Source organism: Scophthalmus maximus, chromosome 22 (assembly GCF_022379125.1).
Source record: "Scophthalmus maximus strain ysfricsl-2021 chromosome 22, ASM2237912v1, whole genome shotgun sequence".
NCBI lineage: Eukaryota > Metazoa > Chordata > Actinopteri > Pleuronectiformes > Scophthalmidae > Scophthalmus > Scophthalmus maximus.
Window position 1 is genome coordinate 4,809,178 of NC_061536.1, and position 23,395 is coordinate 4,832,572.

General features: G+C 43.4%; 4 protein-coding genes across 6 annotated transcripts; 2 read left to right on the plus strand and 2 right to left on the minus strand.

Annotated features, from left to right (window-relative positions):
- Positions 1-283: 283 nt before the first annotated feature.
- On the minus strand, positions 284-3,831 carry si:ch73-345f18.3. Its single transcript, XM_035620524.2, has 4 exons — positions 3,422-3,831; positions 2,237-2,315; positions 1,803-2,015; positions 284-1,692 (listed from the first exon to the last, which is right to left on the minus strand). The coding sequence occupies exons 1-4, from the start codon at positions 3,473-3,475 to the stop codon at positions 1,295-1,297; spliced, it is 744 nt and encodes a 247-aa protein (XP_035476417.1). The 5' UTR covers positions 3,476-3,831; the 3' UTR covers positions 284-1,294.
- A 1,077-nt stretch (positions 3,832-4,908) lies between these two features.
- On the plus strand, positions 4,909-10,698 carry klhl7 (kelch-like family member 7). Its single transcript, XM_035620401.2, has 13 exons — positions 4,909-4,992; positions 5,104-5,395; positions 5,484-5,586; positions 5,995-6,088; positions 6,315-6,439; positions 6,668-6,843; positions 7,158-7,332; positions 7,733-7,875; positions 8,102-8,342; positions 8,657-8,858; positions 9,246-9,343; positions 9,454-9,637; positions 10,052-10,698. The coding sequence occupies exons 2-13, from the start codon at positions 5,267-5,269 to the stop codon at positions 10,215-10,217; spliced, it is 1,836 nt and encodes a 611-aa protein (XP_035476294.1). The 5' UTR covers positions 4,909-4,992; positions 5,104-5,266; the 3' UTR covers positions 10,218-10,698.
- Positions 10,657-15,426, minus strand: aste1b (asteroid homolog 1b). Of its 3 annotated transcripts, none has more exons than XM_035620394.2 (8): positions 15,282-15,424; positions 14,940-15,041; positions 14,376-14,626; positions 13,589-13,855; positions 12,448-13,472; positions 12,097-12,328; positions 11,799-11,991; positions 10,657-11,361 (listed from the first exon to the last, which is right to left on the minus strand). In XM_035620394.2, the coding sequence occupies exons 3-8, from the start codon at positions 14,611-14,613 to the stop codon at positions 11,061-11,063; spliced, it is 2,256 nt and encodes a 751-aa protein (XP_035476287.2). In that variant the 5' UTR covers positions 14,614-14,626; positions 14,940-15,041; positions 15,282-15,424; the 3' UTR covers positions 10,657-11,060. The 3 variants fall into 3 exon arrangements, with proteins under 3 accessions (XP_035476287.2, XP_035476286.2, XP_035476288.2); XM_035620393.2 differs by having other exon boundaries at positions 15,178-15,315; XM_035620395.2 differs by lacking the exon at positions 14,940-15,041 and having other exon boundaries at positions 15,282-15,426.
- On the plus strand, positions 15,283-22,888 carry smarcc1b (SWI/SNF related, matrix associated, actin dependent regulator of chromatin, subfamily c, member 1b). Its single transcript, XM_035620391.1, has 28 exons — positions 15,283-15,459; positions 15,795-15,914; positions 16,690-16,775; positions 16,872-16,953; positions 17,037-17,129; positions 17,299-17,368; positions 17,460-17,529; positions 17,647-17,722; positions 18,000-18,125; positions 18,314-18,396; positions 18,485-18,591; positions 18,725-18,784; positions 18,945-18,967; positions 19,117-19,232; positions 19,368-19,439; positions 19,533-19,646; positions 19,779-19,932; positions 20,040-20,150; positions 20,309-20,368; positions 20,462-20,720; positions 20,827-20,898; positions 21,008-21,054; positions 21,153-21,258; positions 21,350-21,492; positions 21,717-21,851; positions 22,036-22,168; positions 22,395-22,481; positions 22,569-22,888. The coding sequence occupies exons 1-28, from the start codon at positions 15,283-15,285 to the stop codon at positions 22,634-22,636; spliced, it is 2,850 nt and encodes a 949-aa protein (XP_035476284.1). The 3' UTR covers positions 22,637-22,888.
- The last annotated feature ends 507 nt before the right edge of the window (positions 22,889-23,395 follow it).

Sequence of the window (23,395 nt, forward strand, 5' to 3'; positions counted from 1 at the left end):
CTTCTGAGCCAATCGGATAGCAGTATATAAGTAGGTTTGCCGCGCTCCCCAAATACAGTAACCAATCACATTAGTCCCTAGGCTGCATGTTAATAGTTTCCACGATCACGGTAGGTTGTCGCTGTCGGTCATTGCTCTTTGACAGCAGAGTGAGCTACCAAACTGCTGTTAATGAAACACATTAAGTCATTCATTTATTTATTGTTGGTATATGGTAACATTGTGAGAATATGTTCCTTAAGCATTTTACTTCAAATTGCAGTGTAATGATGTTTAATCACTATTCACGTTGATTCATTTTATTAAAAAACAATATATTAAAATTTTATTTATGAACATAATTACTTACAAATTTCAGTTTAAGCCAATCTGTTGCACTAACAATTGATCTAGCCAAACGTATCCACGTTATCATTAATAAAGGTTGCCTGCATGTGTTAAATATATTTCTTTAACCTAATTTTATTTATTTTACCCAATACATCCTGCACACTTCTTCCTAAATGAATCTACTCCAAAACTGTCTCTCAGATACATAATGCATGACCTCTGGAACAATGGATTGACCAAAATTAATTATCAAGATGGCATATGACCATGTGTTGTTCACATTAGCAGACGCTAGGAAGCTGCAGATTCCAATCACTTGATAATTACAATAGGGCTTTTGTGGATAATAAGTAATAAATCTCCATCTGAATGTTCCAATAGCAAATGGACGCAAACAGCCACAACAAACCTCACGTTGAGTTCCCATTGCTGCTACAGGAAACCATATCCCGACCCAACTTGTCAGACTATCAGGTACAAAATTCCAAAATAAAAAAGGTGATGCATTCAGTATGTGATACCTCATTCTGGTATAAAAGGATTTAGGTAATTCCAATTTCTGAGAGACAGACTATATCTAAGGAAAATGCATATAAGAGCAACTGTTTCAACAGTAATGTCAGTCTGCAATGCCCCCTAGTGTTTGCTGAAAAAATTGCACATATTAAGGAAAATTAAATTCTTTACGCAAATAAGGGTAGTGTTTTAAGTGTGAGTGCATCATCTCTGCTATTAGTATAATTTGAATAAAACATTTAAAAGAAATATATGTTCATGTCCTTGTAACAACATTAAACAAGAGGCTGCCCAGGCCTGCAAAGCACAGTGTATCATTGGTACCTTTAAAAACATGCATGAGGTGCTCTTCTGAGTCACCTCCACACTTTTCTCCTGCAGCAGACGCCACCACACCCACCTTCACCCTTGTGTGTGTATAATTGTAAAGATAAAATGTGTACGTGAACTACAAATGAGCCCCTGCAATCTGTGCAGCCTCAGTGAGGACTTCTCCGGCTCGCTGTCTGTATCCCACCGACGACTCCTTCGCCCTCCTCACTTCCCTCATGTTCTCCTCCAGATTCTCATTCAGTCTTCCTTGCTCCTGGTAAGATGGTGCAGCCTGCTTCACTTGCTCGGCCATTGGATCCCTGCAGCGGAGCAGCCAGGCAAACAACTCTTGAAGTGTGGTACCCCTTGAGATGGTGGCTCTGGCACTCTCAGAGATGCCCCTCACTTCATCCTGAGCCAACTTCAGACGTGGAGGCAGCGGCTCCTCCAGATGTTTACCATTCAACACCGCAGGGATCACACTGAGGGAGAAGTCATAGCCATTCATCTTAAGGGATACCCTGTATGTGGCTTCTGGGGGTAGGGAGAGGCGGAGATAAATAAAGGAAACAGAAAAATTGCCGTCACATTTCCTGTACCAACAGCTTGTGTAGGAACTTTGCTGAGCAGTTTGTGTCACTCACGGTGCTCCTCTCTGATCTTCCCCACACATTCAGCAAAGGCATCACCGTGGGCACAGTCGCAGCTCTGTCGCAGGCTGCTGATGTGTCGGACCATGGCCTCATAATGCTGCTGCTGTTCGTTGAATGTTTCGGCCACATCAGAAAATCTCTGGTCCAACTCTGGCAGTCCCACTCGCCTCATCACCAGCCTGCCAGCCCGCCTCACTGTCTGTGCTTCAGGGCAGAAAAAAAATCACATGCATTGTCATCATCATCATCATCATCATCATCATCATCATGTGCCACACTCTGACCGAACCTCAGCGACCACTGTCTTCACATACACAGACACAGAAAAAGAACAAGTGTAGTACAGACAGATTCTTCCAAATGTTTATGAACTGAAGGTGTACAGGTTGGCGAGACAGACATAAACACTGAGAGAGATGATGTACCACTGCTTGCTGGTGGGATCCGCCTGGCCGATCCAGCTTCATTCAAGTCCAATGTTCTGGGCTGCAGGAGAGGCTGCCTCTGAAATAGCAGATTAGTGGTCTTTACATATGATCTTTTTTTTTATTTAAGTATATATTTTCACTGGCAATCACATTAATTTTTGCACTTGTGTTCACCTGGAACCATGATATGACTTTGTGATTAATTCAGTGCACTGATATATTGCTTACTACTGCCAATGTGGAGTTTGTTGTAGCGTAACTCTACATTTTCTGACATGTGCACAATGTGTTTGTGTGTTTCTTCTGCAGGGTATCCTCAGTGATGTGACCTGCGTGCATCAGGGGAAACAATTGTCAGCCCAAAGAGTGCTAGTGGCTGCTGAAAGTCACTTTTTCATCCTCATGTTCACCAGTTAGTTGGTACCAAGCAAACACGCTATCATGGAAAGTCCCACTTACACGGACTCAGTGAATTAAAATAATTTCAAACCATATTCCAGGAGGCCACAGACGCAGAGACATGTGGAACAAAAAGCTAAAAAATATTATGTTCTGTTTGAAAGTAACAAAATCAAAAGCTGATATAGAACCTGAAAAAGTGAAACATCAACAACAACAACAACACCACCAACAACAACGTAGTAAACTAAAACACATAACATAATTATGGACATTGTCAACTCTCACACAGGTCCAATTTAGCAGCCGAAAAAAAGTAACTTTGGCACAAAATATTGTCAATTTCGTGAACCAAAGTAGTGATTTGACATTCTTAATGACTTTGTCATCAAATATACTGATATATTGGTTCATACTGCCTTTGTGGAGTGTGCTGTAGCCAATGTAGCGTGCACTTTGTATCTGTGATGGAACGATACAATTATGGTGATTTTGGTGATTTTATATTTCTCATTATTATCATAATCTCTATTTTTAATTATTCCGTTATTGGTTATTTTTGTTAATTATTGGAACACAATGAAATCCATTTTAAAGGGGACTTGTTTATTTGCCATCAAAGGTTCATTCCCTGCCATTCTTACATAAAGTAGGCTAATGGGGCAATCATGTAATTTCACTGAAGATAATCAGTGATCAAGTTTTCGCCTGATCTGGTCGGAGGCCTCTGTGTAATCCCCTCAACAGTTCACACAAAGCTCAAGACAGAGAGAAATCACATACCTCGTCCCCGGAGTTTTCGCCAGAGACGCAGCAACAGCAGAGAAGACGAGGCATTTTATGCAGCTCCGGTGTCTGTCAGTTTGTTTTCGGGTCAGATATTTCGGACAATGTGCATTTGTGGTCCGCATTCCGCATGACGTCGGCGTCATGTGATTTATGAAAAAAACTTTTCTTCCTGGTTATTATGTTGCTGTACAGCAGGGTATGAAGAACGCGCCAGACAGGTGTAGACTAACTTACCTGTATGCTCGTGACCTGCTGCGAAGTTAACACAGTGCAGTCTTCACTTTGAGCTGCACCAATAACTTAACTGTACATATATAATTAGACGGGAAATATGCTGTTGCAGACTAATAAAAGGGGTTTCGTGTGTTTCTTGCTTCTACAGACTGTTTGAGAAATCTACTCTGCAGGTTGACATGTTATTAGCCATGTGTATCGCTAGAGGGCGAACGAGAGCTAATCCGACCACTACAGAACCGAAGACGAAGAAAAAGGGGAGCCGCAAGCAGGATGATATCATGGATGTATTGTACGACATGATATGTATAACATAGTACAATACATTTAATGTATACAATCCATGGGTGATATGTAGTGATTCTGCAGCAGTCTACAAACTATGAAATCTACTAGGGCTGATCTTACCTTTGACATTTTTCAATGTTTATTTACAATTGAAGGATGGTGTGTGGGGGGGGGGGGGGGGGGGGGGGGGAATTACAGAATTCTGGCAGAAAAAGTGTGGTGAGGACAGCAAAGGTAGAACATGTTCAAAGAGTATTCAAGGAAGAAATAGAAGAGAGCACGTAGTATCAACTGGGCTGAGGTTTGATCACACTTGTTTACATAAGACATCATTTTTATTGGGGAAAGTAAACTACATAGATAGATAGACAGATAGACAGATAGATAGATAGATAGATAGATAGATAAATAGATAGATAGATAGACAGACAGATAGATACATAGATACATAGATAGACAGACAGACAGACAGATAGATGGATAGTGTGGTGGAAAATCTTTTGCTCCTAGATGAGATGAACGAAATAAAGATTCTTGCAAAGTCTCTTGTCTATGGGTTTATATACAAAATATAAATTCAGCTCTGCACAGAGGACCTCTCTATTCTGCATGCACACTGGATGAAGAAGAGAAAGAGCCCCCCCAAGCTTATCTATGTGGAGATCAGGACCAAGTGGAAACGTTTTAGCAGTTGTTAATTACATTAAGTGGAGATTAATATATATATATATATATATATATATATATATATATATATATATATATATATATATATATATATATATATATATATATATATATATATATATATATATATATATATAATGAAGGTTAAATAAATACATTTACCATAACAATAGATAGATAGATAGATAGATAGATTTTGAACTAGAGCATGTTATATATACTCCGGTACAGTAGATGGCGGTATGCATCTAACAGGTTGTATTGCAAGCCACCATATAACTCAAAGAAGAAGCAGCAGAAGAAGAAGCAGCAGAAGCAGAACAGAAGAAGAAGAAGGGAACCCAAACCTAAGCTAAGTAATTGAGTTTTATCTTAAGAAATACGCTATACTAATCGGTTTCTATCAGTATTCCAACACAGGGCAGCAAAAAAACATCTTTATGATTTTCTCTCTACTACCTGTCAAGGTGGAGCTGCCGTCGAACTCGCGGTTTTTTTAAATTTGAAAACAAAAAACACACAACAAGCTGCTCTTGGCTAGCAGGTCGACTGTACACGGGGAGAGAGCAGCCGCACATTACTGGCTCAGTGGTTACATTGCAGTGAGCAGGGCAACTTCACCAGGCTGACATGACGGGGATCGCACCTCCGGAGAAGGCGCCCAGCCCCAAGAAGAAGAGCGAGAGGAAGTGTGCCACCAAAGAGGAGTACAGGCAGCTGTCCAGCATCATGGGCGTCATGAACAACCTGAGGAAGCAGGTGTGGCTGGAGCGAGACCTTCCATGCGCCCAAGAATGTAAATCCCACCCTGCCCCCGACAGGTGAATGATGTGTGTTTCTTCTGCAGGGGACCCTCTGTGATGTGAACCTGGTGGTTCAGGGGAAACACTTTCCTGCCCACAGAGTGGTGCTGGCTGCTGCAAGCCACTTCTTCAGCCTCATGTTCACCAGTAAGTGTCCGCGTACACACACACACACACACACACACACACACACACACACACACGTTATCGCCGAGAGTCTTACTCACAGGGACTCGTGTTGAGGGAAATGCTCAGAAACATGTTATGTTTGAAAGTGACTAAATCAAAGGCTGGTGCAGAACCGAAGGAAATAAAAAAAACAGGAAAAAAACATAACCATGGACAACAGGTCCTTTTTTTCTACACCTCATGACGAATTTGACATTACACTAAAATGTCAATATTAATTTCATTAGTCAAAGTCTGAAGGTTTACACGTTTTTAATTATGCAGTGCTTTCCAAGCCGTCGCAGGAAAAACATTTCATGCTGCCAAATCCACACTGGGTTTTTCCTATTTTCTATGAAGTCTCCCTCTCCTGTTTCTCACTTCCAGCCAGAATGATGGAGTCGACGTCCCATGAAGTGGAGCTCAGGAGTGCTGAGCCCGAGATCATCGAGCTGTTGATTGAGTTTGTCTACACAGCTCGGTAAGACTTTTGGGTTTAAGGTCGATCATAAGCTATTAATTACGATAACAATAATAACAAATTAGCGATTAGGATAATTACCGTTTGCCAAGATGGTTTACATCAACAGACACACCACCTCAACATTCTGTGTATTTGTATTCTTTTTCCAAATGCTCTGTGTGTGTGTGTGTGTGTGTGTGTGTGTGTGTCTGTGTGTGTGTGTGTGTGTGCGTGTGTTTGCCAGGATCTCTGTGAATAGCAGTAATGTCCAATCATTGCTGGATGCAGCCAACCAGTACCAGATTGAGCCTGTGAAGAGCATGTGTGTGGAGTTCCTCAAAGGACAGATTGATGCAACAAACTGCCTGGGTAAGAACAGAAATACAAAAACATCATTCATTTTTAATAACATTGGGCCAGTATGTTGGAGTTTAAAAGGTTCTGGTGTCACAGAGCCTGGTATGTAAATTCAAGAGCCTTTTTGTTTATTTAAATGTTATAAATAGTATTGGAATATATTAATTACTTCGCCAGTATAACATTTTGGTGTTGACTTGGAGTTGAGTGGAACACGGATCCTTGCCCTGTCCTCTGCAGGTATTTCATCCCTTGCAGACTGTATGGACTGTCCTGAGCTGAAAGCCGCAGCAGAGGACTTCTTCCAGCTCCACTTCACCGAAGTCTACAAACTGGATGAGTTCCTGCAACTGGACGTCACAAAACTCACACATGTACTGCACCAGGACAAACTCACTGTCCGCGCTGAGGCCCAGGTACAAAGATACTATATGCTTCATGGGGCGCTATCATTTTGTATATATAATAAATTTACAGGAATCACAAAACACCTGAGCAGAGGAGAAAAACCACTAAACAAGACCCTAACAATTTGATGCAAAGTGTTGTGTACAAATTATACAATAACGACAATATTATAAGAAGTATTTGAATATAAATCAATATTTTTATGGCTTGGATCAACAAATTAACGAGACACATTATGTCAGGCTAAAGCTGAGTGATAGCTTTGACTACAAATAAATATATCCCTCATAGCATATTTAGTTTTGTTGTACTTTGTCCCCAGATTTATGACGCAGCAGTGCGCTGGCTGAAGTACGATGTGTGTAACAGACAACAGTACATGGTGGAGGTTTTGGGGTGTGTTCGCTTCCCCTTGGTCTCCAAAACCTTCCTATCTAAGACGGTGCAGGGTGAGCCCCTCATCCAGGAAAACCCTCAGTGTCTCAAGATGGTCATCAGTGAGTAGGAGTGTATTGTATCCACGCAAAGGCAAACAAAAACATTGATGTATGAATAAATGATTTACTCTGTTCTGCTGTTTAAAAAAAAATACTCTGAATCTTTGCTATCTTACTATCTATATCATACTCTGTTAGAGTAATGAAAAGTTAAATACTATTATTCAGGGTAACATTCAGGGTTTTCACAGGGCTTTTACAGATGTACAACAAATGAGTCACCACCAGAGAAAGGTGTAAACTCGCCAAATTCCCAAGGCTAAATGAATGTCTTTATTCATATGATCTCTTTGTGTGACAGATCAAGTTGCTGTTAAAATTGTATCACTGCTAAGGCCTGACTACTGTAGTTGACCCGGGTGCACCGCTCCTCACACACAGCCTATGTTTTATGTTCAAGGTGGAATGCGCTACCACCTGCTGTCCCTGGAGGATCGGGAAGACCTGGGAGAGAGCAGCAGGCCGAGACGCAAGAAGCATGACTACCGCATCGCTCTGTTTGGAGGATCCCAGCCACAGTCCTGCCGCTACTTCAACCCCAAGGTACCAGCAAACAGATTTGACCCACAGGAGTAATCTTGCAAGTCAAAAACCATCAAATGTATGGATGGACTCTGGATCAGTATTACAGCTAAAGATAAGATTCATTTTCAAGGTTTTTGAATAGCTGAGAGTTTTTAAGAGTATTTGTGAGTGTTATGCACAATCATGGTGGACTATTTTGATTATGTTAGCCAGCAGTCAAGTGTCTGTCTGGCTTTCTGTGCAGGACTCCAGCTGGACAGACATCCGCTGCCCCTTTGAGAAGCGCAGGGATGCCACATCCGTATTCTGGGACAATGTGGTCTACATCTTGGGTGGCTCCCAGCTCTTCCCCATCAAGCGCATGGACTGCTACAATGTTCTGAAGGACAGCTGGTACTCGAAGCTGGGTCCACCCACACCACGCGACAGTCTGGCTGCCTGCGCCGCCCAGGGAAAGATATACACATCCGGGGGGTCAGAAGTGGGTGAGCACAGGCTGGAGGGATAGAGAGAGACTTAGGACCTGGATTTAAGTGGGGTTGGTGTCATTTGTATTTTTTAGAGGGTACGGGTAAGTTAGGGGAAATTACATTTATGATCCTTCAGTGGAGAAATACCACCAACTCTTGCAAACATCTGATCGTGTGTGTGTGTGTGTGTGTGTGTGTGTGTGTGTGTGTGTGTGTGTGTGTGTGTGTGTGTGTGTGTGTGTGTGTGTGTGTGTGTGTGTGTGTGTGTGTGTGTGTGTGTGTGTGTGTGTGTGTGTGTGTGTGTGTGTGTGTGTGTGTGTGTGGGACAGGTAGTTCAGCCTTGGACCTTTTCGAATGTTACGACACAAGGACAGAGTCGTGGAAGGTGAAAACCAGCATGCTGATGGCCCGCTGCAGCCACGGCTCGGTGGAGGCTAACGGGCTCATCTACGTCTGCGGAGGAACAGTGGGCAACAATGTGTCTGGCAGGGTCCTGAACAACTGTGAGGTCTATGACCCAAACACACAAAAGTGAGTCACACAAACACACAGCTCTGTACAACCTAAGGAACGATTGACAGATATTTAATGGACCGTTTTTGTTCACAATACTGACATTTTTTGCCTTTGCTTTACATATTTGTAAAAATAGGATAATAATGATAATGAAACAGCTTTTTTTCTAGTTTGTCAATAATGTTATTTTAATATAACCAGTGGGCTTTCAACAAACCAATGGATCATTGAAATGTATCCACAAAGGAGCAGGGAATTGTTTCCGGCAAACTGAAGTTTCACATTATTATCTGACAACAATTATGTCAATTTTTTTGTGTACTTTGTTATACTCAAATTTTCACCAATTAATGAATCCCCTTTCTTGTCCCTAATGTCTGTCTCCCTCGTCCCTGTCCTCAGATGGAGGGAGTTGTGTGGGATGAGAGAGGCCAGGAAGAACCACTGCCTGGTGGTGGTCAACAACAGGATCTATGCTGTTGGAGGGCAGGGGGCGATAGGTAATAAAAACTGATGGTAACAACTAGTGATGAAGATTGAACATAGCAGCTGACGCACATGATACTAGCAACAGTGTACTAGTGGCGTCTGTGTGATACTGTCTGTGTAGGTGGACTTGACTCGGTGGAGTTCTACGACATTGCCAGTAACGAGTGGCGTGCTGCCGCGGCGATGCCGTGGCGAGGTGTGACATTGAAGTGTGCAGCGGTCGCCGATGTCATCTATGTGGTGGCAGGTTTCCAAGGTGTGGCAAGGCTTGGACACGTCCTGGAGTACCATACTGACACTGACAGGTTAGTGTATTAACTAATTATTACTAGAATAAAACTAATAATATCACCATGAACGGACGATGCTTATATCTCTGTCACTGATATGTCGACAGTGTATTGAAAACCTCAAAAAGAATTAAATAAAAACACGTAACTTTACCTTAAGATCTCTTCTTTTTGTATATTTTGTTCAATAAATGTGGCTCTGGCTAGATGAATAGTGCCTATACTCCCAATACCCTTAGTAGTGAAACCAAAACTGTTGTATACAGGGTGTTGCAGTTCTTGACAAAATAATATATCATCTGTATGCATAACGAATCTATATAAATACATAATAGTGTGTATAACCCTAATTACCCCAACATTTCTGACAGTCTTGATCAGTTTCCTTGATTCACAGTGTCTCTAAATCCGTTTTTGTCCCATGTTCAGGTGGGTGACTTGCAGCAAGGTGCGTGCGTTTCCTGTCACCAGCTGCCTGATCTGCGTGGTTGACACGTGTGGTGTCAACGAAGACGAAGACATGGACCTGATCGACTCTCAGGCGCACACTGCAGCCACTGCCCCTCCATCTGCCTCAACCTCAACATCCTCATAGGATGTGAGGAAGTTTAAACCATTTCAAGCTGTGACAGTTGTGGCGGCCACTGCATTAGGCCTCCAATAGAATAAGGAGCTGATTTATACGAGGCAAGGCCTGACTTTTCACGAAGAGTCAGTCTTACTTAGACCGCTCACACTAAACCGAATATTCACTTGTGTACTGTAGGTAGTTAACCGTATGTCCGGTGGCCAAAGTTCTCTATAATTTTTTATCTCTACCTGAATTTCAGGACTAAATGTTTAAGTTCCATTGGGACACTATCTACAATTTTGTAGTTTTCACTGTACAGAGAAATAAATAAACACGACAAACATTTTTTTCTCGGCCATATGTAGTTACTAGTAGAAACTAACTGAATGTGGTCATTTAAAAAACATGGGTCTGAGGTTTTTTCTTATATATTTTTTAATATAGAAAAAAATGGCACAAAATGTATAAGTATAAAGGCATCTTTAATAAAATGGAATAAAACTTCTTGTGTTGCTTATTACATGTCAGTTTGTCAAAAGCCGCATCAATTACAGTGACATTACTTTGTCAATTTTTAAAAAATAGAGTATGGGCGTTTTTTGGAAAAACTACTAAGACGTTCTGATACATGTGTCTTGAGATGGCAACAGAAATTTGGAGATTTGAACATAAAATGCAGGAAAGCTAGTGCCATGCATTGGTAGAGGTTGAAGCACAGTGGGAAACCTGAAGAGGTGTTATTCTTCATTTGAAAGGACTAATTGTATCATTCCCTGAGCATGTTTTAGAAACCACTTGAAATATCCTTCTTCCTTTTGGCCCCTCGCAAGTGCTTTCATATCAATCTGTATATTTTTACCTGCCTCCTCAACAATCATCATCAGACTCTTCCTCGTTCATCAGGAGAGCAAACCTGTTGTCTATCTCCTCGGTCCCTTGTGCTCCTCTTCCACCTCCCCTCCTTCTTTTCCTTCCACGACCTCTGCCTGTCTTCCCCCTCCCAGCCGATGAAGAGAAGGGATGGGCCTTGGAGCCGCAGTTCCTCACGGCATCAAGGAGGGAGAAGTAAAGTTGTCCAGATAAGGAACCCCCAGCTAGGAGAGATTCAGCAGCTCGTCCCTCTTTCAGATACCTGAGGAGGCCGTGCACCAAGGTACCGCTGAAGAACCTGAGACACGCACAGTAAGGGAAAGGGTGACAAAAACAGCTTTCACTTCCGGCTGGTGGTATATGTGTTTGTGTGTGTGTGTGTGTGTGTGTGTGTGTGTGTGTGTGTGTGTGTGTGTATATATATATATATATAAACAATTCTCGATTTGATTAAATGTAATCATTGACTTGACACGTGTCCTGCAAACATTTTGGACTTCCGATGTCACGACTCCCATTTAACGGTGCTGCGACTCATTAGTGCTGCAACTATTAGACAACCAATCACCATGAAATTAGTTGTGATGGACATTTACAACAAATGAGAGTGTGTAGAGTAGACTCATCTTACAGAAGAATTTTATGAAGAATGAATCAATAATGAAAAGAGTCAGTAGTTTCAGGTCAAGTTCTCACAGGTGGAAAATGAGAAGTGTGTTATCCCTTATGTTTTACCATGACAGGCGGGGTTCAGGCAGGGGCAGCAGCAATAGCTCGTCGAGACCTAGAACACTCCAGAGGCAGGCCTGCCATTGGCTGAAACTGTGAGCCCCTCCGATGTCCAAGCCCCGTCGCTCCCCTCTTCTTACACGTTGTTGGTCCAGCACCGCCCGTACATTGCGCTCCGCAGCCCAGTTTAACTGTGGGACTAAGGATGATAAAAGGAGGCAGAAGATCACGAGGGATAGATCACCGGTTACATTTTATTCTGTGTAAACTAGTGGAATCAAATGAATGTCAGAAGAAAACTGACCAGCATAGTGATGATGGGTCGCACCAGGCTGGTTGTTCCAGGAAAGTTCTCCATACACCATGCCGAGCACCAAAGCCTGGAGCTGGTGCTGTGAGGGTGTCGGTGTGGCCTCTCGCAGCCAGAAGCCTGTCACTGTCACTGCGAGCCTCAAATGGAGAGGAACAGTAGACAGGGCCGACTCCTTCACCCCTAACACTTCTAACAGGACACCAAGGCGAACAGCCACGGAAGCCTGTAAAAAAAATCAAAAGACAACACTGGAAAATGTATTATTATATTATTATTTGTATATACACAAACATAACAAACAGATATTCTTAATATAAGAGATGTTTTTAAAGCAAGGTATACCTGGTTAAGTGTATCCAGACACACAGGGGTTCTGGGTGGATGTGCCTCCACTTCGTTTTTCTTCAAGTTCAGTTCCAGACGGTCATACTCTTCCACACAGATTTGGGCAGCGGAGCCCTGAGCATGCATTATAGCTCCACCAGTAGCTTGTTCATTGCTTACTCCTACATTTACACCCTGCTGTGTGGGTGAAACTATACCTTGAGCCCTTGATCCACCTCTGTTACCACCTCCCCGTCCTTTTCCCCCTTGCCCTCTCCCACCCCTTGTAGCTTGGGCCGCACCTCCTGGTCCCCTCAATTGCTGCACACTGCCACCCCAACCCCGAGGCACATTATCCTGGCCTCTTTGCTGTAATATCCCATATACAGCCTGGCGTATAGTTCTGGCACTACAGTGGCTGCTGGGAAGTTTGCTGTTCTCTACCTGTGGGATCAGCAGGGCCCTACGCATCACCAGAGCATCCACCACAAAGGGGGGCAACAGCCCCTGTGCTGCCGCCTGTAAAAGCCACTCTGGTAGCTGTGCGAGCCCAGAGGCCTGTAATCGTGGGGCTCTCTTACCTGCAGAGAACCAGCGAGCCAGAGAGCTTTGAGGGGTGATGCTGTACTCCTGCATACCAGCCCACAGCTTTGAACTGAGCCCACCTTTCTGTCCTCTCTTGCCCATGCCACCTTCCTCCCCCATTAGCCTGCTCACCTCCTCCAGGGCTTCCACTGAGCTTGAAAAAGAGGACAACCAGACGAGGAGGCCCTCGATGCGAGAGGTGGGTGCTCGACCTTTACCCTTGCTGCCACCTCTCCCTAAAGTGCTCACATCTAACCGAGAAAGGAGGGTCTCTGCATCTTTTGGAGTGCCATAATCATTACCAGTCAGGACGGCACACAAGGGTAGTAACTCGCGGTTCATGCCTCCGAACCAGTGACAAAGGCTGTTAGTGGTGTAACGCAGAGCTGAGATGTAGCGATCAGAGGCTTTACCATTAAGGTTGGTCCATTGGAAAGAACTGAGTGGAAGGTAACCACCTAAGATGACACACAGAAGACGAAAATAAGATGTAACAATTAAAATAAATCTAGATAACTAAAGTTAAATTCATTACAATGGGCTATTTGGATACAAATCTTGGCACTACCCACACCTGGCAGGTCAAAGATGTAGAAGTCACTGTCATTGGTCAAAACTGGACAGTTCCACTGATGAGCCAAAATTGCAATCTCCCGGTCAGCCTCAGCTGGACACTGGACCAGTGGAACTCCTCTCTGGATGAGGATCTGGATGAAGACACTTCTTGTGAGGATGGGGAGAACAGAGCCATTGCTGCCATGGGAGATACGATCTCCCTCCCTTATCTTGGACTGCAGACGTTGTCGTAGAGTGTGAAACTTCTTGTCACTGGGATCGATACCTTATCATCATAAAAGAGACGGAAGTTACACATTTGTGGGCGTTACAACTGCAGACAAACATAAGACTTGGTGCAGGTTCAAGTTGACTTGTTGTTCCATTTTTAACAACCACAAGCGAACTGCTTATGTTTGATCTAATTCATTCATCCAATACCCCTTTACACTGACCAAAACATTTGACTATTGTCTATTATTTAAGCAAAGAAAAATGTATTTTAGTTTTTTTTTTCATTTCCAGAGACTAAAGTTACGGCAGTAATATGAAAATCAAATTAAAAGGTCAAAAAAGAGGAGAAAAATATGAGGGCTGATTCATCGGGTAATAAGCTGCCTGCTACCAGTACCAAGTTAGGACCTGATTAAAAAAAGAAAAATGAAATGAACTTGTCCTTTGTATCTTCTGTAAAACAAAAACATACTTAACTAATATCAGTACCTATATGACATTGAGGTTCCTGAAAGGAAGGAGCCAATAGGGTGCAAGATTTCGACTGGGATGCTACTCTGCAGCATCCTTACCTCCATCCAGCACCACATATGGCTGGATGTTGCAGGCTGCCAATGCTGAGAGGAACCGGATGAGCAGGCGAGCGAAATCATCATAGTCTCCTCCGTGCTGCTGGTCCAAACCGTGGTTAAAGTAGAGGCGGAAATACAGACTGCAGCCATCGATTACCAGACGACTGTCCCTGAATCTCACGTCTTGGAGGAAGTGTCTGTTCCCCTCCACAAAGGTGGTCAGACCCTGGACACCCATGGCATCTCAGGGCCTGAGGAAACATGCAATGAGAGGATGAACGAGTTGCATGTTACTCACCGTGATACTGGTGCTTCAGCGCCTTGCAGAGTAGTTTCTACTACCTGATCAGTCTGTAGGTATGTGAGTCTTTAGTTTGGCAGTTAATCGATTCTAATAGTAACAAACCTCACCGATGCCCAGTTTATTTGCAAAAAATAAAAAGACGCTGTGACTCTTTCGAAGGATCGCAACGGAGATAATATCATACAGTCAGTTTACATAATCTGAATGCAAACGCAGTTTTGGAGATCAACATTTAAACGTACGACATGCTGCATACTTACATTTGTCATTTGAGTTCACTTGTTTACATGTCCTGCACATCGACTTCCTTGTAACGGACACGAGGAAGTACAAGTCCTAGCTTGCAACAAATGTACTGTATTCTGTCAAACACACAGAACAAGATCGTGCATAATTTGCGCAAATGTTAGTGTATTTAAAAATATAATATCTGAAAACGAAAGGAGAAGAAAAAAAAAAAACGACAAAACAAACCAACTGGAAAACAAAACCGCTTACTGCGACAACTGCGCGGCGTCTCGCGAGAGAACGCGAGACCGCAGGAGCTAGCGGGCGCGCTAGCCAGTTTCGTTGTCGCGTTTGAAAATTAATCTCGCTTTTACCATGGCCACAATGTCCGGAGGAACGAACGCCGGGCTTCGCGGGACGAGCCAGACCAGCTCTGGGACGACGGCGCATCGGAAAAAAGACAGCAGTCCGTCGGCCCGGTTCTGGGAGAGTCCGGATACTTTAGCCCAGCTGGAGGTGGTGCGACAGTGGACCGGGAAGCACTACAAAAAGGTAGCTCGCTGTGCGCGGAGCTAGCCAACGAGCTAGCCAACGAGCTAGCCGCCCCCCGCTAGCGAGCCCGATGGCTCGCGGTGTAAACAAACGTCTGGCGCTGGATGACGACACCTTTACACTGGCTAGCGAGATTTGATGTTCAAAGTAAAAAAAAAAATGCAAACGATCGATGGTAAATTCTGCTAAATGCTCGAGGTCAACCAGCCCAGACGCAGCTGCTAAATCGGTGGGATTGTTGGCGAATGCAGGAATGCAACGTCCACGCTGGAGGTTACAATTGTTGTTATTGACTTTCAAAAAGTGAACCGCTGAGTGTCTTTGTGCCTTGTCAGTTTGTGCTGGTGGACGCTCCATCATGCCAGGCCCTGGCCGCAGTCACTTTACAGCTCCTCCAGTTCCAGGAGGATGCCTTTGGCCGACAAGCTTCCAGTCCTGCTCTCACCAAGCTGCCCGTGAGTCCTGCACCTACTTGCACTTTGTCTCGATTCGCTCTTCAAATTAGAAATCACACTATCCGGTCCTTCGGTTGTTTGCAGACTCCAAGGTGTCCAGATTTCATGATGCGTGTTGCTCCCGTGTTCTGATCTAGTGTTTTTAAAGTTGGTGAAGTAACTGATACTCGAATCCCTCCACCACGATTGAAATAGCAGAGGATGAAAACACTATACGTCTGAAAGGTAGTTCCCACGGTGGTCCTTTTTACAAGGGGCGGAAGAATACAATGGTTGATAAAAAAAAATCTGACGCAATAGGTTACAAACATATTATCATTAATAACAATATCATTGCATTTAGAAGTGTCAGTATTATTTCCGTAAGTCTAAGTATCAGTCTGGTAGAGATTAAAACTGTGGTTGTACAGCTGTTCTCTCCCTCTCTCTCTCTCTCTCTCTCTCTCTCTCTTCTCTCCTCCTGTCTCTCCTCTCCCCCTCTTTCTGCCCACCTCTCCTCTCGCCCCCATTTTTCTCCTCACCCCAACCGGTCGCGACAGATGACCGCCCACAACTGAGTCTGGTTCTGCCAGAGAGTTCTTCCTGTTAAAAGGGAGACTTTTCTCCTCTTCAGTCGCCAAGTGCTTGCTCATTGTGGAAACTGTTGGGTTTTCTCTGTAATATTACGAGGTCTCGACTTTGCTATGTAAATTGCCTTGAGACGATGTATGTTTAAAAATGATCTGATTTGATTTTGAAAACCAAAGTAACTGCAATCATTATGATTTGTCTACAGGCACACTGCTTCCTGGACTTGCGACCAGGGGGGGGACTCTGCCACATTCTTGGAACTGCCTACAAGTTCAAGGCTGAGCAAGGCTGGTGAGTATCAGATATCATGTGCCATCGCCATTCCACCGTGGTCTTCCCTCTTTCTGTGTTTTGAATATCTCCTCGTTGCCCTCACTACCCTCACAGGCGAAGGTTCGACTTGCAGAATCCATCGAGAACCGAGAGGAATGTGGAGATGTTTACTGCAATTAAAGGGGCGCTGATCCAGGTAACAAAGACTCACACATACTTAGACACCAGCCCACAGAAGCCACACCACTGAACTTGCACCTCTGCTTTGTGTGTCTACAGAACAACTGTATGTCACTGCCTGTGGTATATCTGGACCCCACACTTGATCAGGAGTTGACAAGCAGATTGACCAACGTCATCACCAAGCGCCAGGTAAAGTGCTGCAGAGGAGAGTTTGGGATAAGTGGACAGACCTAATCAAGAGAGAACGTTCGTGCTAGGGTTAAGGTGAACTAAGGCTTGTGTGGCCAATTAAAGCAAGTGTGTTTCAGGTAATTCAGGTCTTCTCAGTGCTATTGGTTCACAGTTTGTCCTTGTGCAGGGTGCACTCACTGAGGACCGAACGCTCGCCAGTCACCACATCTACGCCTTACCTGCTTCTACAGAGGAAGGTCAGTTCAAGTGTGTGCATGTACAGTCTGTGTGTTTGCTATTTCTGTAAATGCCTATTACTATTTATTTTTATTTTTTTACTATTTTCAGATGAATGGATGCGTCCTGTCATGCGTAAAGACAAGCATGTCTTGGTACATTGGGGCATGCACCCTGACAGGTAATGCATAAGCACGCACACAGACACACACACACACAAACACACACACACATATTGCTGGTGCTCACACACAACTACAATATCTACCCATTGTGTCTTGTCTCTTTTTTTAAAAAGTTATGACAGCTGGCTGCCCTCAAGTGATGTTGAAGGAGAGGTTGAAGAGCCACCACACCCAGAGAGACCCTGGAGGGTGAGCATGCATAAACTTCCGATATTACACCACACAAAAATATTGTTTAAATACATTTTTTTTCACACGACTGCAAGAGGCTGCCAGTTTGGAGTCTGTTTGCTTCTGCACAGTTTGTTATGTTCACAGTTTGTATGAGTCAAAATGATCTTTTCTCTACTGATGTGATCTGTTGCATGTTCATTTTAGACAAAGATGAGATACAGCAGCAGTCACTATTCTTCTATACCTGAATTTCTTATTTAATATTTTTGTATGGGGGTGGTTTGTGTTCCAGGTCAGTGCTGGTTGGGTTCTGGACACAGATGTTTTCAATGAGTGGATGAATGAGGAAGACTATTGTGTGGATGAGAGGAACGTACCGATAATCCTTCGCCGGCGTATTCACCTGCAAGAAGACCAGGTTTGTGTCAAGTGTCTCTTTAAGAGGTCTGGAGCACTTGTTGTGGAAATACACTATTCTCTATAATTAATACTAATTTAAATATTTCACAATTAATTGAACTGCTAAGGCTATAATACAGAGATTACTTTTGTTTTTTCAGTCAAAGATATTGTTTTCCCTCCACATTCGTCCAAATTCTCTTTTAGGACTCGAAGTCTACCCCATCCAAAAAGAGAAGACGATCTCCCTCCCCTCCCTCCTCTGAAGGCAGGAAGAAAGGAAAGAAGGGGTAAGGAACAACTGGATGAACAGGAGTGTAAACATTTGGTTCGGCGTATCAGTGTCTGGTTTCATAACTGCTCGTTTTGCGTGTCCAGGAGAAGGCGAGGTCAACAGGAGGAAGAGCTAGAAGAGGACCTGACCAAAGACATGGAGGATCCTACCCCTGTTCCTAACATGGAGGAGGTCATACTACCCAAGAATGGTAAATCAGTCAAAGACGGTGACCATAACTTACGAAAAAATGTTTTGTATGAGTGACGTTTCTTTTAAAGGCATACAGATGCATTATGTCTTCTTAATTAAGTTGTTTTTCATTTCCTACCGTGCTTGTGTAGTCAACCTGAAGAAAGACAGTGAGAATACTCCTGTCAAAGGAGGCACCATGGCCGACCTGGGTAAGCTTGCATGTTATGGTAAATGTTCATAAAGGTTTTTAGAATGTATATATTTTAATTTTTTATGGACAGTTTATATATATATATATATATGCTTCTATTGTTCTCTTGTGTGTATGCATTTTAATTTTTCGTCATCCCTTCACTGTTTCCCTTTCAGATGAACAGGAGGATGATTTAAGGGTAAATATTGTGTAATTTTGTCTAATCAAAATGTTTCTAATTGATGAAAGGATTTGAGTAATCTTTATTGATTTAGTGTTTGTGTTTGTGCACAGTAAAAGTGTAAAAATTGTTAGATTTACTGAGTGTGTGTGTGTGTGTGTGTACAGGAGGATGAAGAGGGAAGAGGAGATATGCCACGATTATCAGAGGGAGAGGACAATATCACAGAACAAACCCATCACATTATAATACCAAGCTACACATCTTGGTTCAACTACAACCGGTAAACAAACACATACAAACACACACACACACACACACACACACACACACACACACACACACAAACATTTTAATGACACTGACTTGCATTCTAATCTTTCACCAAAAACAACCATATCGTTGAAAAATTTTACAGCATTCACCTAATAGAGAAACGAGCACTGCCGGAATTCTTTAATGGAAAGAACAAGTCAAAATCTCCAGAAATGTGAGTACTACTGACACTCAACATTCACTGTTAACTTAGATGTTGGGGAATGCCTCACCAAAAGCATGATCTGATCTTCCCCGTGCATTGCAGTTTCCTGGCGTACCGCAACTTCATGATTGACACATACCGGCTCAACCCCCAGGAATACCTCAGTTCGACGTCCTGCAGACGCAACCTCACCGGAGACGTCTGTGCCGTCATGAGGTATAACATTGTCTGTGGGTGTTGGCTGTGTCTGCCGCATCTGCTAAATTAGGTGCAGTGTGTGGACATTCAGCTATGTAAAGCATTAATACAAAATGAATAGAAAGGGGGGGAAATATTCCATGTGTCCAGGGTTCATGCGTTTTTGGAGCAGTGGGGTTTGATTAACTACCAAGTGGACGCAGAGAGCAGACCCCTCCCCATGGGACCCCCACCCACGCCTCATTTCAACGTACTGGCTGACACACCGTCTGGGCTGGCCCCCCTACAACACAAACCCCTGCAGGTACAACTCACACACACACACAAACTATCATACTTAACATGCATAGCACAAGACAAGAGCTTTACACAGATCGATATGAACTCTGCTACTCACTCTCGCTCCTGCAGGTGACGGCCTCGCAGCATATGTTGTATTTCCCAGAAAAGAGCAGAGAGAAGCCTTCAGACTGCCAGAACTTTGGTCTGCGAAACGACATCTACACCAAGAAACACCCCAAGGTGCAAATATGCTGAAAAATACATTTGAGCTTTTTATTTTATTTTTTTATTTGGCAATATAGCTGGTAAAACAGATTTGCTTTTTGTTTTCCTTTTATATTTATACATACTAATTATTTTTATATATAATTTTTTTTTAATGATGTCATCTGTCTCAGACCAAAGGAGCGAGTGCAGGAAGGGAATGGACAGAGCAAGAGACACTCTTGCTGTTAGAGGTAAGGCAATTACTTGTGCTTATGGCTTATAGATAGATATGGTTTTGTGATGGTATTCTCAGCCTCTTCCTGTCTCCCGTGTCTCTCTCTTAGGCCTTAGAGGTTTACAGAGACGACTGGAACAAAGTATCTGAACATGTGGGATCCAGAACACAGGACGAGTGTATCCTCCACTTCCTCCGTCTGCCGATAGAAGACCCTTATCTCGAAGACTCCTCAGCCTCTCTGGGTCCACTGGCGTACCAGCCCGTGCCTTTCAGCCAATCGGAGAATCCCGTTATGAGCACTGTGGCCTTCCTGGCATCCGTGGTGGACCCGCGGGTGGCATCGTCTGCAGCTAAGGCCGCGCTGGGTGAGAAGACACGGGAGGAGTGTTAATTTGTGTGTAGTCTAAGTTGTGGTATAGCTCAGAGATGGTTTACTGTATGTGTGGTGGGATTCGTCATCTTTGTCTGCAGAGGAGTTTTCCAGTGTGCAGGAAGACTCTGCGGATAAGGTCTCTGAAATATCCAACCAGCCCAAAAAATCAGGCAAGACTGAAATACATATACACACAATCGCACTCAGTTGAACCTGTTGCTTCTTACACTCTTTGATAAATGGCAAACAAGTCTTTTTATTGTCTTTTCTGTCTATTAGAATCCATGGATGCAGAAAAAATGGAGGCAAACTCCACCTGCCATCAGGTAATACAGTAGTAAGAGTTTGGAAAGGGTCTTATTGTATCTGCTGTTGGTTTTTGTATCTTAAGGTGTGTGTTTATTAGTATTTGGATCTGTTTCAGGTCGCTGGAAGGACGGATGGGAAGGTGGAACCCAGTGGGACAAAAGTGGAGGCAGACGGAATCAAAGGGGAAAATGCAGAAAATATACTTGCAGAGGAGAAAGATGGTAGGAAATATACAGTGTATGTATCTACTGTATTTATATACTGCATGTGTGTATGATTGGCTATATAAATGAAGTTCTCTCTATCATCCAGGAAGGGGAGATGATGATGAGAGCGTAGGGCGGCGAGAGGGAGACGGGGACGAGGGGAGGAGAGTAATGGAGCTGGATCTGGTGGAGGCCAGCGTTGCCACGGCAGCAGCAGCTGCACTGGCCTCAGCTGCCACAAAGGCCAAGGTAAAGCCCGCCCTCCAACATCAACACTGACCAATCACAGGAGCATAAAGTGAATGGTTGTCATTTTAAATGGAGGTTGGTTTTTTTTAGTTGTGTCTCCTAGCAACCAAAACAGACACCATCTTGGGGACCACTTCAAGACCTGGCTTTGAACATGTAGTTGACATTGAATATATGCAGTGTATCTTCTAACTGTCTCCATCTTTCTCCTCCCGCACTTACAGCACTTGGCAGCAGTGGAGGAGAGGAAGATCAAGTCCCTGGTGGCGCTGCTGGTGGAGACTCAGATGAAGAAGCTTGAGATCAAGCTGAGACACTTTGAGGAACTGGAGACCATCATGGACCGCGAGAAAGAGGCTGTGAGTGAATATAATATGAACTCAATATCCTAAAAGGGAAAATAACAAAAAGCTTTAAGGGGTTAGTTGTTTTTTTACATCTTTTTAGTTTGTCTTTTCGACTGGGTTGATGTCCAGAAGCAACAGTAGCATATCTACTGTACATCTTACCACTTATTTTTGTCTCTGTGTATGTGTCGTGCAGCTGGAGCAGCAGAGGCAGCAGCTTCTCTCAGAGAGACAGACTTTCCACACTGAGCAACTGAAACAGGCAGAGATGAAGATCCGCCAGCAGAGGGAGCAGCAGGGGCAGCCCGGATACACAACTCAGCATTCAGGTCAGGCCACACACACACAGAAACACACACACACACACACACAAAATCAAAAAGGATTGACACACTTTCATGTCTAGTTGAGCCTTTAAGGGACACAACATATTACAGATGCATTTTCACACAGTAAAATACATATGGTCTCACTCGGCTCTTTCTATATCATGTGTTAACTCATTTGTTCAATGGAATCCTGCTCTTTACATGTTCGTCCTTTAATCTTCTACAGGCCAGTCCTTGCCCAACCGGATGATGCCTAGTGGGGGCAATACCCAGCCGATGGCCCCCCGACACCCCGGAGCTCCCAATGGCATGTGTGAGTATTCTTTACAGTCGTCATGCGTTGCTGATGCTGGTACTACTCTGGTCTGATTCCTTGTGATGACACCAACTTCTTCCTCAGACCCAGCCTCACAGCCTGATGGGATCACACCAGCTCAGCCCGGTCCTCCAGCGTCCACACACAGCTGAAACAACCTGGAAACAAGACAGACGCGCACACACACACACATACGTACAGCAGTCCTCCCTCAACCAGGACACACACATACACATATAAAAATGTAACAATGGCTCAAATGTTCAGGAACAACTGCTTAAAACTGAAGTCTGTGAATCGTCAGCAGTCACAGGTTTATAAATATTGAAATATTTGTTCTCTGATGTCAGAGTTGAGAAATCTGCAGGTTGAACTCGACTCAATAAAGTTGTTTTATATGAAGATGTCCTCGCCCGACTGGTTCATTGTGGGTTGTGTGTCAGTGTTGACATGTCAGTATTGACATGTTTGCAAATGCCAGGAATAGCTCTATATATCAAACAGAGGAAAATATCAATAAACGGGTATCAGATGCTCCTTTCCAAAAAGACAAGGGATGGGATTGGTTTAACTTAAAGCAGCGATTTAAGTATTGAATATCTTCGCCTTCGTTTTTCTGTAGTTGTAACTGAATGTATATCAGTTCAACCTGAGGTAACTAAAACCATCCTTAGAAAAACAGTGTCACAACTGACCACTAACTCAAAATTTACATTTTAAACATTGAGCATTGATGTTTATATTTTTCTTAGAAATGCATTCTAGCAGCAGTAGAATAGCATTTCATTCTTTACACTACATTTAAGAAAGGCATCCAGGAAGGTTCACTGTCACACACGATTAGATATATATCAAAAGTAGACATAAAAAAAACTATGCTGTAGAAATATCGAAATTAATTGTTGCCAAAC

Coding starts and splice junctions, on each gene's coding strand:
- smarcc1b (XM_035620391.1), top strand. CDS start 15,283: ATGGCCACAATGTCCGGAGGAACGAACGCCGGGCTTCGCGGGACGAGC. Junction 18,397..18,484: donor AGGAAGAAAGGAAAGAAGGG/GTAAGGAACAAC, acceptor TTGCGTGTCCAG/GAGAAGGCGAGGTCAACAGG. Junction 21,493..21,716: donor CAGCTGCCACAAAGGCCAAG/GTAAAGCCCGCC, acceptor CCGCACTTACAG/CACTTGGCAGCAGTGGAGGA.
- aste1b (XM_035620395.2), bottom strand. CDS start 14,613: ATGGGTGTCCAGGGTCTGACCACCTTTGTGGAGGGGAACAGACACTTC. Junction 13,473..13,588: donor CTACATCTTTGACCTGCCAG/GTGTGGGTAGTG, acceptor GTGTCATCTTAG/GTGGTTACCTTCCACTCAGT. Junction 11,362..11,798: donor CCTGAACCCCGCCTGTCATG/GTAAAACATAAG, acceptor TGCGTGTCTCAG/GTTCTTCAGCGGTACCTTGG.
- si:ch73-345f18.3 (XM_035620524.2), bottom strand. CDS start 3,475: ATGCCTCGTCTTCTCTGCTGTTGCTGCGTCTCTGGCGAAAACTCCGGG. Junction 2,316..3,421: donor GCGAAAACTCCGGGGACGAG/GTATGTGATTTC, acceptor CTGCTATTTCAG/AGGCAGCCTCTCCTGCAGCC. Junction 1,693..1,802: donor GAAGATCAGAGAGGAGCACC/GTGAGTGACACA, acceptor CCCTACCCCCAG/AAGCCACATACAGGGTATCC.
- klhl7 (XM_035620401.2), top strand. CDS start 5,267: ATGACGGGGATCGCACCTCCGGAGAAGGCGCCCAGCCCCAAGAAGAAG. Junction 6,440..6,667: donor TGATGCAACAAACTGCCTGG/GTAAGAACAGAA, acceptor TGTCCTCTGCAG/GTATTTCATCCCTTGCAGAC. Junction 6,844..7,157: donor CTGTCCGCGCTGAGGCCCAG/GTACAAAGATAC, acceptor CTTTGTCCCCAG/ATTTATGACGCAGCAGTGCG.